A 14,844-nucleotide genomic window follows, 5' to 3' on the forward strand; every position below is an offset into this window, starting at 1 on the left:
ACAGGTTTATTTGCATTACACTTACTAATTTGCGCAATTAGTCAGTGTTATTAAAATGTTCGGTTATTTTATGTTAACGATTACTCATTTACTTTAGCCCTTTGTATTCAGCACGTCTCTATTGAAATAAACCTACGTTTCTATGAAAATTGAAGCTTTTGTTTTTCTGCGGCCCATAGAAACAAACCTTGTTTATTTGGCCTGTGTTAGCCTTTGAGTTCGACATGCTTGGTGTAGAGGGTGACTGGAGAGGTTTGCAGTTGACTCGGGATAAGGTGGGACCTGCCTAACCAGCAGGAGAAACTGGACCAGGTGCCAGGCAGAGGCCCAGGCCTAGGCCTGGCAGGCAGTGATCGGGTGGGGCGCTCAGTCTGTTTGGCTCCATCCCAGTCACTCAGGGGCCTGATGCTCTGTTATCCCTGAGTGAGGCCTAGCAGCCACTTACACATGGATTACCTGCCAAGCAGTTAAGCCACCTCATAAGTAGGGGCTATGGTCCCCCGGTAAAGTGTGAGCAGCAAAGCATCTTCTCTACGACATTTAAGGTCAACACTGTCTATTCCATCCTTTTCTTCACCTTCGTCAATTTAATTCTGGGTAAGGAAACGTTATTAATAAAAACAACAGCATTTGTAAAAGTAAAAAATGGTTAAAAAAAAAAAAAAAGGAGGGGGCCTCTATTTTGTAACCCTTTTTTAGAAGCCTTCATCCTTCTCTGTCACGTGAAGACACAGTGAGGAGGAGCCGTCTACCGGCCAGGAAGTGGCCCTCTGGGAACGGACCAGGCGGGCACCCTGATCTGCCAGCTCCAGAACCGTGAGAAATAAACTTGTTCAGTGCACCCTTCTGTGCCATTTCGTGAGGCAGCCCCAGGTAAGACAGACACCAGGTATGATGCTCTTCCCTCTAGTCTAGGAAAGGAGCTCATGAAAGCAGTTCCTTGTGAGGAGCACTGCCTAGTAAACAGGACTTCGGCCTCACAAGTGAAATCCCCAGTGGGTTTACATCCTGGCCTGGCCCTAAAGCTGTGGCTCCCATCGGGCCTGCACATTAGCACCCCCAGGGGGCATGCAAACTCCAGATGTCCCGGCTACCTTACTGTCTCCGGGGCGAGGTCCAGACATCACTGGCCTTTCCAGCTCCCCAGCTGACTCCAATGTGCAGCCGGAGGAAACCCACCACCCTAAGGCTAACTGGGTAAAATTTGGGGATCAGGGTTCCGCACCAAAAGGAAAGGTGCCAAGCCCTCATTGGTGCTGCAGAGCTGAATGGCCTGCTTTGTGGGGATCAATGGTATGAAGGTCGAGCAGGACAGAGGCGATGAATCATTTCAACAAACCAAGCCAAAACGAACAGCATCAAGCTCACAAAAGTTCTTTTTATTTGAGCAAGAAGTCTGGCTGAAAGGACTACAGTTCCAAGCAACCAAAATCCCATTGTTAGTGGCACTAATTTTCACTCTGTAGATTCAACTTAGTCAGGAAAGGGTATGGAGGTTGTATCTTCCCCAGACACGAAGGGCAAAAAAAACGGGAAGAGACTCCAATCTACTGAGACTGCTCGTTGGCCCCAATGCCAGGCTGGCCACACCCTGGTTGGGCAACTGCAGGTGACTGCCCTGTGGTGAGGGACATGGCCACACTACACTACGTACACGAAGAAGGAAGAACAAGGCAGGAAATGGCGGCAGGTGGCCTGGGGAAGAGCAGGCACCCACAGCTTCAAAACTCTTCACGGAAGGGATAATTCTGGTGGGAGGCACAGCTGTCAAGAGAAAGAGGAACACATTAGGTTTTTAAGAGATTTCAGCCAAAATAAATTACAAAAAGTCAGAAATGCTGAGTGTCTCATTACAGGTAGAAATAAAGGCCTGCGAGGAGCAAGTCGGCTCTGAGCTGTAGGCCACGGGTCTGCACTGGGGGCAGCCGCCCACCCTTAGACTCCTCTGCCACGGACTCTCATGAATGACGACGCCACCCTCCCAGTGCCCAACACCAGGCCTGGGGTGTTCAGGGCAGCAGGACGCAATTCCTGCTTCTTCATAATTCCATCCAACGGGCAGGACAGGAGAGCACCTTGTCTCAGACATTAAGAGGGTGACGACAACGTAAGAGACGTGCTCCGAGTACAGGGAGACAGAAATGCTCCGTCCCTCAGGAGCCCAGTGAGCAGCCGAGGATTCGATTAAAGGAACTGGGAGGGAGGCAGGGCATCAACCTGGGGACGGAGAGCTGCGGGAGTGCTTGCCAGTCCAGTCCCATCCGGCAGGGCCAAAGGCTAGTGTTGGGGACATAACAGCAATAAACGTTGGGAAGACTGGCCGGGCAGAGCACGAAAGGCCCAGGGTGAACCCGCGTGGGGCATATAACTCTTACTTAAATACTCAGAACCATTCAAAAGTTCCCGTGATCTGCTTTTTATTGTATCCCATCAAACCTGAGGTATAAACACCGCCATTAGCAATGGAGGTGAAGAACGACAATGATCACCAGAGGTAACATGTAGTGTTAGAAAGAGCTCCCTGGGTGCCCTGGGCATGTTGGGGACAGCCTCTCCCACCCCACTCAGACCCCAAACATCCCCACGAACCACCAGTAGCCCAAGGACTAATCTGATAGTGGAGTCTAGAACAGCACCAGAGGGTGGAGGAAGTCTAAGTGTAAAGAAACAGATAGAAAAACCACTGGCCTATCGGCCCCGAGAGATTCCCTACGGGGGCAGCGGTGGATGGGAACAGAACGGATGGCAGGGACGTTGTGAAAGCAGACGGGTAAACTGGCGAAAGATTCACTTCTCTCCCTTACCCACTAGATCCAAAGGTGGTTTCAATGTCTAAAGATTACACAGCATTCACACACACAGGGACATCAAAAACGCCCTGGTTGGGGCTGCCAGTGGTAACCTCTGTGGCCTGTTCTGAGTCTGAGGCCAGGGTGAGACCTCAAGCGTGTTCACACCTGGACAGGAGCGTTATCAACCACGATGCACACCAGGGGACATCTGCCCAGGGTGGCCAAAGCCACGGGGGGCAGACCTGCACTGGACAGCTAGCCACCCACGTGGCTCAGGGAACGTTCACATTTTGTGCAGGAGAGTAACTAGCTAGTAAGGAGACAGAGAGGAGCCGGCAGAGGTCAGACAGTGAGAACAGCGGGAGGAGGCGCTGAGACGCGCATGGAAAATGGGACGGTTCTTCTTGAAAGAAAACAAGTTCTAACTTTAGTTATTGTACAGGCAGGAGAAGGAAATGAACAGCCCCCGTCACCTCCTCAGAGGAATCAGGGAATACCAGGACCCGCGGATGTGTGGCTGGAGGCCCGCAGGCGACTGCCAGGCAGAGCCCAGTGACCATGTCAGAGCCAAGCGGCCCATCCGTGCCGGAGCTGGGATCATCTCGGGCCCAGCACCAGGGTCTTCCTCTACACCCTTCATTAGCATCATGATCAGAGAGGGCCACAGGCAAATTCTTCCACAAAGGTGGGGCAGGAGCCACCTGGGCCCCTCTGGTGTCCACCGACAGTAAGAGTTGGAAATGAAATGCCAGAACGTGCGGTGACTGCGGGTCAGGCAACAGTGCACCTGGGCCGGGACGAGAAGACACTAGAGCAGACGTCCCAGCATCTTCCCGTGGCTGACACAGGGCTAACGTTTCCAGCTGCACATGCATGAGAACGCAAGGAAATGCACCAAATGAGGCCGTGACGGTGACAGGACGTGGACGCTACGGCTGCCGGGAGCTTCGCTTCCGTTCTGCAGTCTGGTCTGCCCGGGACCCACTCACCTCACCAAGGCACAGACCCGCCAGTTCCTGTTGTAGCTCAGTAAGGTGGCCATATCCTCGCTGCTCAGCTCAAAGTCAAAGACCTAGAAGAGAAAACATCCAGTAAGCTCTGCGAGTAAAGCTCAACCCAAGACCGCAGCAGCGCTGCGCAGGCTGCTGATGAGACGCTGCCCTGGGCGGTGAGGGGAGACGGAGGCTGAACTCGGAGAAAGCTGGCTGTCGGCGTATTCAGAGAAGGCACGCGGTTCGGCTGGGAGTTCATGAAACATCGAAAACAGCCCTTCCCTTCCAGGGCCTCCGCTTAGCTCATTTCAAGACCCTCCCTAGCATTTCTGCTGTGCTCAGCACCGGGGGAGGGGGGAGGGCACAGTGATGGGAAGACGTGTCTGCCTCGTTTACAAAGGAAACACAACAGCTGTAACAGCAGGAGGAATTCTCCGCACCCGGTACGAGAGGCACTACACACAGTGCTGGGGAGGCCAGAGGACTCGGGGAACCAGGCTGCGGCCAGAGGGTCTGAGGCAGGCCTGCAAGGCCAAATCAGGCTTGACAGAGAGCGAGAGAGAGCGAGAGGTGCATCAGGAGAACCGTCTGCACGAAGACCACGGTCCGCAGGGAGACGTGGCCAGCACGGCGGCCAGCGGGCAGGCCCTAAGCAGCACGGGTGAGACGGGGAGGGCCAGGAACATGCCAGGAGGCCCTCAGCGTTGGATGACCACAGAACGTGCGAGAAGTCTGCTGCAGACTGTGATTACAACTGTGCAAAATGTGCAAGGACTACACAGCAAACAAAATGTCAGTTCAAAATATTTCTTTTCTAACACCTTGAAAATAGACAACACGACACAAGGCATCCATTTCCTCATGATATGTTTCCCACAGGGTCACTGTTTTGCCTCTATCTCGAGCAGTCAGAATCTGAAGTGAGAAGAAACGCTCCCCTACGACACAGCAAGCGCCCTCCCCTCCACAGGCCTCGGCCCGTCTCCCAGGGGACTGAGGGCACAGGCCCCGCCACAGTCTGTGGCCAGCAAACAGGCAGAGTCAGCTGCTCGCAGTGGAAACAGCTGCGGAAACCAAAGCTCAGATGAGGCCGCGTGGCGCTAGCGGAGCTGCTCTGCTCAGTGAGCAGAGGCTCAGGGCACCAGGCCCCACCAGACAGCGCTTCACCCCAGACCCAGCACCAGTGAGAGAGGCAGGGAAGGGTGACGCCAGGCTGATTCGCTCTGGGGGTGCTCCCAGCGCCCACAGAGACCGCCTCCTGATGCCCTGGTGCCAGCCATGCTGCTCAGTCCACTGTGAGATAGGGTCTTGGCATAGAATGGGTAGGACTGGCAGAGGGTAGGCAGGACTGGCAAAGGGTAGGCAGGACTGGCAGAGGGGGGCAGGACTGGCAGAGGGGGGCAGGACTGGCAGAGGGGGGCAGGACTGGCAGAGGGATGGGCAGGACTGGCAGAGGGATGGGCAGGACTGGCAGAGGGGGGCAGGACTGGAAGAGTGTGGGCAAGACTGGCAAAGGGGGGCAGGATTGAGAGAGGGGTGGACAGAACTGGCAGAGGGGGGCAGGACTGGCAAAGGGTAGGCAGGACTGGCAGAGGGGGGCAGGACTGGCAGAGGGGGGCAGGACTGGGAGAGGGAGGACAGGACTGGCAGAGGGGGGGGGGCAGGACTGGCCTGTAGGCTCCTTGCAGACCAGGGACTCACCCTCAGCACAGCAGCGTTTCCTGAGCGTTTACTCGCGTACCAAGCATTGTGTGTGAAGCCTCTAACGGATCTTATTTAATCTTTATGACAGTTCCTGAAATCGGTATTACTTTACAGATGGGGAAAATGAAGCCCTGATGCAGGCCCAGTGTCACTCACAAACATGTCTCAGGGCAACACTGAGTCACCGAGGAGCTTCAGCACAGGAGTGTGCCAGTGCAGAGGGCAAACTGAGCACGGGGCCCACCCCAAAGCGGTGCCCCCACCCAGGAGGAGCCCCTGTCCCAGGTGTGCTCACTGCAGCTTAGGGAGGCTGGCTCCCACCGAGACTGCCACAGGGTGGGGTTCCATCCGCACTCCAGGGACAGGCCGAGACCCCATGAAGAGCCCTCCCTTTCTCCAGTGAGGAAAACCAGGGCAACCAGCCGGGCCTTACCTGAAAGTTCTCGGTGATGCGTTCAGGGGTCACAGACTTGGGGATCACGACCAAATTCCTCTGCACGGGGAACCTGATCAGAACCTGCGAACAGATGTGCCGAGTGTGTGCGTATGTTCACCAAGAACTCTGTCATCATCTCACTTGATCTGATGCATCCACACCCGGAAGGGGACATCCCAGAACTTCGAGTGATAAAACCAAGGCACAGAGATGCTGGGGTCACACCCAGCAACAAGGAGGGTGCCCTCAAGATCCGACCGGAGCCCTGCGCTCAGCCACCACGCCTTGCGCTTCCGTGTCTCCCAGGCGTCCCACCTACAGGAGACTGACAGCTCCCGGATCAGGAGCTGCTGCTCCCACAGTGGGAGGAGACAACGTTTCCCGTGCAGCTGATAACAAGCTGCTCTAGGAGTAGATGCGCCTTCACCTACAGTAGCAGCTGCTGGCCCCGTGGCAGCCTGGGAAGGTAGCGGGCAGGCACCGTATTCCCAGACCACACGGCATCTTCTCACTCCCAGCTGGTCCCTGTCTACTACACACTCCAGAACCCCAAGCCACACTCCCAGGAGGGCCTGACTGGGCCCGGCCACCTCTCCTCCGGCCCACGGGGGCCATCAGATCTGCAGAAGTCCTGGGAACGGTCACGAGTGCCTGGACACGGCCGTACCTGGGCTGTGGTTTTATTGTACTTGTTAGCTATGGCTTTGATCCTGGGGTCATCCAGCAGGGAAGGGTCCTCGGGCTTGGCCCTGGAGACAGAAAGGTGACCCCTGTGAGCAACCGTTGGCACCGCCACTCAAAGCAGCTGGCACCCCAACCCTGACTCCCGTCAGCCTTAGAGGGCGGCCCGCCAGTGCCCTCCCGATTCAAAGCTTAGTTACAAACTCCCAACCCTCTGGAAAGAGAGCAGGCCTCTTGCTACCTGAAAGGCCAACCAGGAAACCCAGCAAAGGCTCCTGGGAAGGTTTGCACATCAGCTCGAGCCGTTTCCTTGGTGCTGAATGCTTCTCTTTAGCCATTTCTAATGTTCTCCAATGGACAGGAAAACATGGTCCCATGGGGACTCACCAGGGCCTGTCGGGAGAGCCAAGGGGGCTGTAGGCCGTCACCACAATGCCTTTGGACTGGCAATACTGGATCAGCTTCTCCTGAGTGAGGTACGGGTGGCACTCGATCTGCAAGTGCAAGCAGGAGGCAGATGCAGGCCTGGGCACCGGCGATGGCACACTCAGGAAGGTACCCATGCCAAGTCCTACCTCATCCAATAGGAAATTGTGTAACCAACGTCCTATCTCCCAGATAAGCCGCAACCACGTCTACGCTTCCCAGCGAGTGTCCTCGACATTAGCAGCGCTAACCTTGTTCCTGGCGCACCATGGCCGTGGCCCTAGCGTTTCTCTGGCTTTGGCCACTTATCAGCTGTGACAGGTCTGAAGACCTCGGTGTCTGCAGGCTGCTCATCTGTGAGACCCGAAGCCATCACAAGCCAGGCTCAACCCTTCTCTCCTACAAGTTCCACCCCCGATGTGCCACTGCCATTCTGAATCGTCAGTGAGGACTGTGCCAGTGCCCAGGAGCTTGCCTCCCGGACGCTCCCTGGTGACATGAACAGCAGTGACCGCCAGAATCAGAGGGCACCGAGCCTCCATGCCCCCACCAGCTCCCTGCTGGATGCTGACCTGGTTGACCACCGGCTTATGCTTTAAGCCAGGTTTGTTTAAGAGCTTCTCGATCTGGAGATGGTTGAAGTTGGAGATCCCAATAGATTTCACAAGCCCCTCGTCCACCAGCTCTTCCATGGCCTGAAGACAAAAGAAAGTCTGCTTGCTCCTGACATGTGCTCCGAAGGCCAGGGTCAGAGGCATGCTTTACACCAGCCCCGCCCTTACTACTCAGCGCCAGTGTCAGACCTTGGAGAAGCCAAGAGACAGCAAGACAGGAGCCAGGCTGGCTTCAGTGAGGCAGGAAGAGCAAAAATAGCGGCAGAAGAAGTGGCAGAACTCACACCCGTCCACTCACAAGGACAGCAGGAAGCCAGCACTGAAGAAGAAAGCCAAAGCAGGGACAGCCTTACCTCCCATGTGTCCACAAAATCGGTGTCAGAGGGAATCACGTTGCCTTTCGCATCCAACGGGAAAAATTCGTTCCCGGGCTGTCACAACAATCAAACGCAGACAATCAGTAACAGCCCTTCACTGACGTGCAGTGACATCTTTGAAAGCAAAGTTCTAAAAATATTCTACACTACGAGAGCTGGCTAAGTGTTTAGAAGATAATCAAGGGCAAATCTGTCCGTGTGAAAAAGGAATAGGCAGACAACTGTTTATCAAATGGGCCGGAGCTGACAGTTAGATGGAAATGGATAATTCTCGGTCAGTGAAAGGAACCCTGCCATGGACTAGAGTGTGTGGATGGAGGGAGGACTCAGACCAGAACTCGCAGGGTCCACGTGCTGGCTGGATCACCAGACTAAAGAAGCGTCGCCTTGCCAAGCCTCGCTGGCTTATCATGAAACACAAACAATGAAAGTCAGGCCTGGATACCCCACAGTGCAATAAAATAGATCTACAGGGTAAACGCCACACTTTCCATCTGGCTGACAGAGCAGAAAACTGAGCCTGTAGCTGGAATGAAGGCAAAGGACATAATAACGCTAGACTCCTTCTGTACAGAGTTAGAGTGCCGATAAATATTCACCAAGCCTCCACAGGATGTGGCATGTGTGTGGAATGTAGGAACATGCACATACACAGGTGCAGGGTATGAATGTATACGCGCACGCATGCCTCTGGGCAGGGCGGGGATAGCGGGTGACACCTGGGCTGTGTGCAGGAATGTCCCGAGTCATGTTGGTTGTTACAAGGTTGTAAACCACACAATCACCCACCAACCCAGGTCAGGACTCCTCAAACTCTATAATATGCAGCTGAGTCACTGGGTTTGGATGCAGAAGCCTTGGGTGGGGCCTGAGACTGATTGCTAACAAGCTCCCAGGTGAGGTCGCTGCTGCTGGCCTGAGGCCTGCCCCTGGAAGAGTAACCACACACACAGCGCGCGTCCCACTCCACCTGCTAATAAAGGAGGCCCCCACCTGCCACAGGCTACACCTGAGCCGTGCCCTTACCTTGAAACTGATGGGCCAGTGGATAAGGTAGAGGTCCAGGTAGTCCAGCTTCAGGTCGCTGAGCGTCTTCTTGCAGGCTCCTTTCACCAGGTTCTTCTCATGGTACGTGGACCACAGCTGAAGCCAGCGAGAGAACACAGCCTATCACTCCATGCAGGAAGCTGTTTCCTGGCTGGAGCCAGATGGCTTGAAGCCAGATGATTCTCTCTCCTCTCACCATAACCCATCCATGTCACTGTGATGCTACACGTGGTGGCGGAGGAGACTCCACTTCGCAGTGTGGGTGCTAACTTTCCAAAGGAAGGCAAGATAATCAGGTCAGGATTCCTCCCAGAAGGACCAAACTCAAGGCATAAAACAGAATGGACAGCTCGGCACCAGCCCTGGGCCTGACAGTGAGTTCTCAGGGCTAGGTTCCTATAAAGCTGGTCTCTCACAGCCGGCCTCACCTCCAGGTGGTGGCCAGCAGTGGAGATCTAGTTTGTAGATGGGAACCAAGTCCCGTCCTTAAAGATAAGTCCCTGGAAAGAAAGCACCAACCCACGACCTCACCCTCATCGGCAAGGGGCTCTAACCAACGGGTCCAGTGGAATGACCATCCAAGACAGCCATGGATGGGCGAGCTCTGGAGCCCTCTATGGCCTCGAGTCTAACGTTCTCCCTGGAAGAACTGTGTACCCAGTGATAACTGTAGCTGCATTAAGAGGCCCCGATGCCACCAACGGATAACATGAACGAGAACCCTATCCCCCAGGTTCCCAAGAGCAGCACCTTGCTGACGATGAAGAGGTCCTCACGCTTCACCACCTGCTCCTTGATCTTCTCCTGAAGGGCCATCCCCACCTCGTTCTCGTTCTGGTACACGTGGGCACAGTCAATGTGGCGGTACCCAACGTCAATGGCCACCTTCACAGCCTCCGCCACTCTGCCCGGAGAGGACTGAAAGGAAAGGAAATGGAAAGCACGGAGTGAAAATCCAAAATGAAACAGAAGACACAGTTTGCACACAACCCAGGGAGGAGGACAGTGTGAGCTGACCGCTCCTCACGGAAGCGCCTGTTCCTGGAAGGCCGGCACTGGAAGGCCAGGCCAGTTTCCTGAAGCTGACTCCGAACCATTTGCTCTCAGACGGAACCTGAAATGCCACATGGCTTCATTTTAGGATAATTTTACAGCAGCATCGATCATCTTAAAAAGATGTGCAAAGACATTCACTCCTGTTTCTTCACATCAGTTGATTTACAAACCACTGTATAAAAAACCCCCCACCATCTGGATCTATGAGGTTCCCAAGACAATAAAGGATACCATTTCCTTTGAATAGCTCCAAGTATTTTTAAAAAATTGTAAATGTTTACCCAATTCCCATTTGGTTTCCGAGTTCAGTAAATTCCTGTGCTTTCTCTTTTTGATGCCTGGATTCAGATACTGGCAATCCCTTGTTTGGAAGCAGTTCTGGGAGACGGTCATAGAGTCAAGAACATTACTGATACAGATTCAAAGGCCTGGGCATCAATTCTCACGCTGTCTGAAGATCACCATATGGTTTGTGGTCACAGCTGCAAAGAAGCTGAATGGCTGGCTGTGCCCAAACCATCTGAGTGACCAGGACAGGTGTGGGGGAGCCTGGCTGTTGAGGAGGAGGAAGAGAAGGGCCCGCATGGCCATTAAGCTTCACCCAGATCAACTGCATAGACACTTACTCCATCTCCTGCTCAGACCAAAGAGGTGAAAAATAAGCGGGGGCAACAGACTGTTGGAAAGAACCGAGGGCATTCCTCCGGGGAGCGCCCTCTGGAGGGCAGGGTAGAAAATGAAAAGGAAACTCGATGGCTGGGGCCATCGCAGCTGCAGACATCTGCTGCTGATCAGCTGTTGCAAACAGGCGAGGGGGGAATGGAGCCACGGGAACAGAGCGTGACCTGAACCTGCTTTCCACCACGGAGGAGCAGGGAGGCGGGTGGCGATGCTGGCCTCGGGTGTGAGACCAAGGAACACCTTCAGATGACCTGGCAACCTCCTCTTTCCCTGGAGGGCATAAGAAGCTGCACCCAGCCTTGCCCAACCGCCATGGCTCAAGGAACAGAGCAGAGCAGTAGACCACAGCCTCTCTGTGGCATCCCGGACACAGCTGATGCTGATGTGAGAAGCGACAGCAAAGCACACCCCTTCCCAAGAGCGAGGACAAGTGAGGGACCAGGTGGAGAAACTGCCCAGCATGCATTTAACTTTCTTCAGGCTTAATGGAACCCTGATTTTCTCTGCAGAGCCCGGGAATGTGCCAGCCCGGCCTAGTCACACATTGTTACCTGCCAGTGACTGGTACAGGGACAGACACGACCACCCAAACCAGGCCTGTGAGAGCCAATCTTTGCCCTTAAGTTGGCACCAAGAGGACAACATTTCGTCCTGCGGGGGCCACTGTGCTGGGATCTGAGCCAGGAGCTGCTGGAGGACAGAGGGACTGATGGACAGATGAGGGTTACATTTATATGCTTGGATCTGGTACACCTGAGGTCAACTTGCAGGTCAGGAAAGCACAATTTCCCACCTTTCCCGAGAGAATAATCTGCAACAGGTGGAAATTTAACTCAGTGTCACGGTCATAATTCAATTACACCCTTGGAGCCACCACTGGTCTTTTGGAAGGAAACACAGGATTACAAATACTCTGATCACTTTGGCCAGGAAACATCGTCTGTGTGAGGCAAGTCTAGGACCCCTTTCCTACTCACCTTATAGTTACTAATTTTCAACTGCGGGTTTTAGGGTCGTCCAAACCACCGCAGGGGTGCACCTCAATCCGGCCTTTCCTTCCCTTGTCTGTGTGCAAACATCCCACGCCCAGGCCCACAGTCAATGTTGGTGGGAAACCCCGGGTCATGGCTGTGGAATGTTCTGTATAATACCTGAAGCTGCCTCCTAAGCGGCTTAAAAAATACTGGGTTTTGCCCCATTAATACCACTTTCCGCGCCCCCTAATTTTCAGATAACCAGGCCGTCCGTTTTATTCCTGACCATTTCTTAGGGACGCCGTGCGTGAGAGATTTCGGTGGGGGTCAGGTTTCGGGGCCAGATTTATTCAATGCTGATGCCAACAGTTTTCCGCCCAGATTCCCCGCGGGGTTCCCAGGACACCCCCCAGGTGCCCCTCGGGGACACAGGGGTTCAGCGCTGCGCGTCTGGGGACGAGGAAGTGGCTGCGTCCTGGGCAAACCCGCGCCCCCTAATGTAATTATCTGCAGTCTCCGGGGGCGCTTACCTTGAGATGCTTATTCCGGAGAGAAAAACGGAAACGATTAAGGCCAAACTATTTATAAGACAAACAAGGAGGCGGCGCAACAAGTGCCTTTGGAGCGGACCCCCCACCCCCACCCCCTCGCCCCATCTCTTTCGGATCCACCTCCCGCGGTCCATCCCCGGGGCCCGGCGGCGGGGCTCGGGAAGCCCCCTCCCCTCCCCTCCCCTCCCCTTCCTTTTAGCGACCTTTCCAGCTGGGATCGGACTCAAGGCGCGGCCGGGGAACCGAGCGTGCACGGAGCCGGCCTTCCGCGGGCCGCCCCCAAGCCCCTCACGCAAGTCCCCGGCCCGACCCAGGAGCCAGGGCCCGGCCCGCCTGCCTGGCCCACCTCGGGGCGACTCGAGCCGCCGAGGGCCGGGCAAGCCCGAGTGGCGCCTCGGAGGCCAGGCGTCCAGGGCCGGGACCGCTAAGGGTCACTCCAGGTCCCTCCCGCCCACGCGGCGCGGAGCCCGCGGGACGCGCCCCCTCCGCACCTACCTTCCAAGTGCCCAGCCCCACGAGGGGCATCTTGGCGCCGCTGGAGAGCACGATGTGGTTCGCCATGCCGACGCGCTGCGCAGACCAGACTCCCGGACCGCGACAGCTTGGAGCCGGCGCGCCTTTAAATAACCGGTGCCCCGGGCGGCCAGTGGGGGGGGATCCGGACGGCGGCCCGCTCCGCAGACGAGGCTTCTGATTGGCTGGCCCGCCGAGCTCGTTCCCAGCGCCGCCGAGACGCTGCTTCCGCCGGGTCCTAGCGGGGCCGGGTTGTTAGTGCCCGGATGCTGGCCTTCTCCCCCACGTGGCTTGGGAGACCTCGCCCATCGCTGTGGCGTTGGCGCTCGGAAACGCGAATGCTTTAGCAGAAGTAAGAGACAGCTTACGAATAAGCAGCCTGGGAAGGAGTGTTTGTTTGTTTGTTTGTTTGTTTTGTTAAGAGCCCGGAGACTAGGTTTGCCTGTTGTCCAAGCCCAGTATCTTGCTCTTCGAGAATTTGACAAATGTCGGGCCCATAATTTGTACGAATCATATATTAGCCACTTTGCTCTTAGGAAGGTGCCTCTAAGAGACACGCCTCGCAATCTTGTTGCAGAACACTTTCTGGACACGTGGGTTTGCCCAGCCTGTGTGTAGCTCCCCGAGCTGTCTTGGCACCCCCACCCTAGGTGTGAGCTGTGTGTGGGTTTGGTTCAGCCAGGTTAGCAAGCCTCGGTGAGCTTGATCCTGAACACACAGAAGCTCTTCAATCTTTAGAAAGTGAGACCTTATCCACGCAGCAAGTTTCAATCTGGTAATTTGGTAAAACTTGAGAAGAGAGAATGGGCAGAAAGCCACAAAAGGAAAGTTAGCTTTAAGGTTGTAGCTCCACGGGCTTCAAATTAGTGGGTGCTAAATAATAAACCGGCCAGCCCTAATTGGCAGGTAAGACTTCTTTCTATTCTGCCTCAAGAAGACACATGATTTTCCAAAGGTAACCAAAGGAAAGTTGCTGGAAGAGCTTTAAAGACAATTTTGGCTTATTTCCAATCATTGCTGTCCATAATGCTCTCTCCTACCCCGAACCTGCTCTTTCTGCTCCATCACCCTCCAATCTTTCCACTAACCACGCAAGACTGAGAACTCCATCTGCCTGCTAATGACTCAGGAGCCAGACCTCCAAACTCCATTCTGGTGATTTTCCATGTAGTGATTTCTGAAAAGTGCCCCCTAGGAAAATTTTATACACAACAGACCTGCCCAGATATTTTTCCATTTGATTTTTATAAAAACTCTCGTTAGTAGGCAAATTCTGTTGTTATTTGTCCCCAAAGAATAGAATTTTAACTTAACCCTAAAGCTTGGAACTTGGTTTGTGGGTAAAAGAGCAGTAGCCCACCTCTCTTCATAAAATGGTGACATAGAGGCTGTTGTCCAAAGATCTAGTCTTTTTAGAAAATGATCCACCTTGAGTGACCAGGTTGATAGACACAGAGGGGACAACGGTTAGGGACACGGTCTCAATATGAGGGGCATTGTTGTTGTTTCTATGATGACTGAGTATAGCAGCTGATTGCATAAAGGTGTAACTGTCTAAAAATGGGATATTCTGACCCAGTTACCCAAATGTGAGAAGTCAGATCTGTGGAATTTCTAAAGTAAAAATAGGACCATAGTTGGGACATACTATTATGATAGTCTCCTAACTGCCTCATTGCCTCCATAAACTTTTAAAAATGTCATTGTGCACATATCAAAATTATGCTTTAAAAACCCTTCAATAGAATCCTTCTGATAAATATTCTAGTACTTAATATCAAGAACAATAAAAATCTTAATGTACTTTGAACCAGTAACCCCATAATGAAACCAGTAATACCATCTTGATTAAATAATTTTAGAGGAAATGTGCACACACACACACACACACTATAGGTATGGGGCTGGGACTAGGGTAAGGAAAGTGTAGATAACACATAGCCATTAAATATAAAACTGTATAGATATAGAGAAGGGTATATGAAAAAATACTAAGGTGA

The 14,844-nt window shown here is 53.9% G+C and overlaps 1 protein-coding gene across 2 annotated transcripts; it reads right to left on the reverse strand.

Annotated features, from left to right (window-relative positions):
- Positions 1-1,358: 1,358 nt before the first annotated feature.
- AKR1B1 (aldo-keto reductase family 1 member B) lies at positions 1,359-12,997 on the reverse strand. 2 transcript variants are annotated; one of them, XR_013996601.1, is made up of 10 exons: positions 12,827-12,997; positions 9,820-9,987; positions 9,049-9,165; positions 7,999-8,076; positions 7,604-7,726; positions 6,993-7,099; positions 6,592-6,673; positions 5,253-6,005; positions 3,782-5,190; positions 1,359-1,764 (listed from the first exon to the last, which is right to left on the reverse strand). XR_013996601.1 is itself a non-coding variant. In XM_081102547.1 (10 exons), the coding sequence occupies exons 1-10, from the start codon at positions 12,890-12,892 to the stop codon at positions 1,722-1,724; spliced, it is 951 nt and encodes a 316-aa protein (XP_080958673.1). In that variant the 5' UTR covers positions 12,893-12,997; the 3' UTR covers positions 1,359-1,721. The 2 variants fall into 2 exon arrangements, 1 of the variants encoding a protein (XP_080958673.1); XM_081102547.1 differs by having other exon boundaries at positions 3,782-3,864; positions 5,922-6,005.
- Between the last annotated feature and the right edge of the window lie 1,847 nt (positions 12,998-14,844).

Source organism: Myotis nattereri (assembly GCF_964212035.1).
Source record: "Myotis nattereri genome assembly, chromosome: 11".
In the NCBI taxonomy this organism is placed as follows: domain Eukaryota; kingdom Metazoa; phylum Chordata; class Mammalia; order Chiroptera; family Vespertilionidae; genus Myotis; species Myotis nattereri.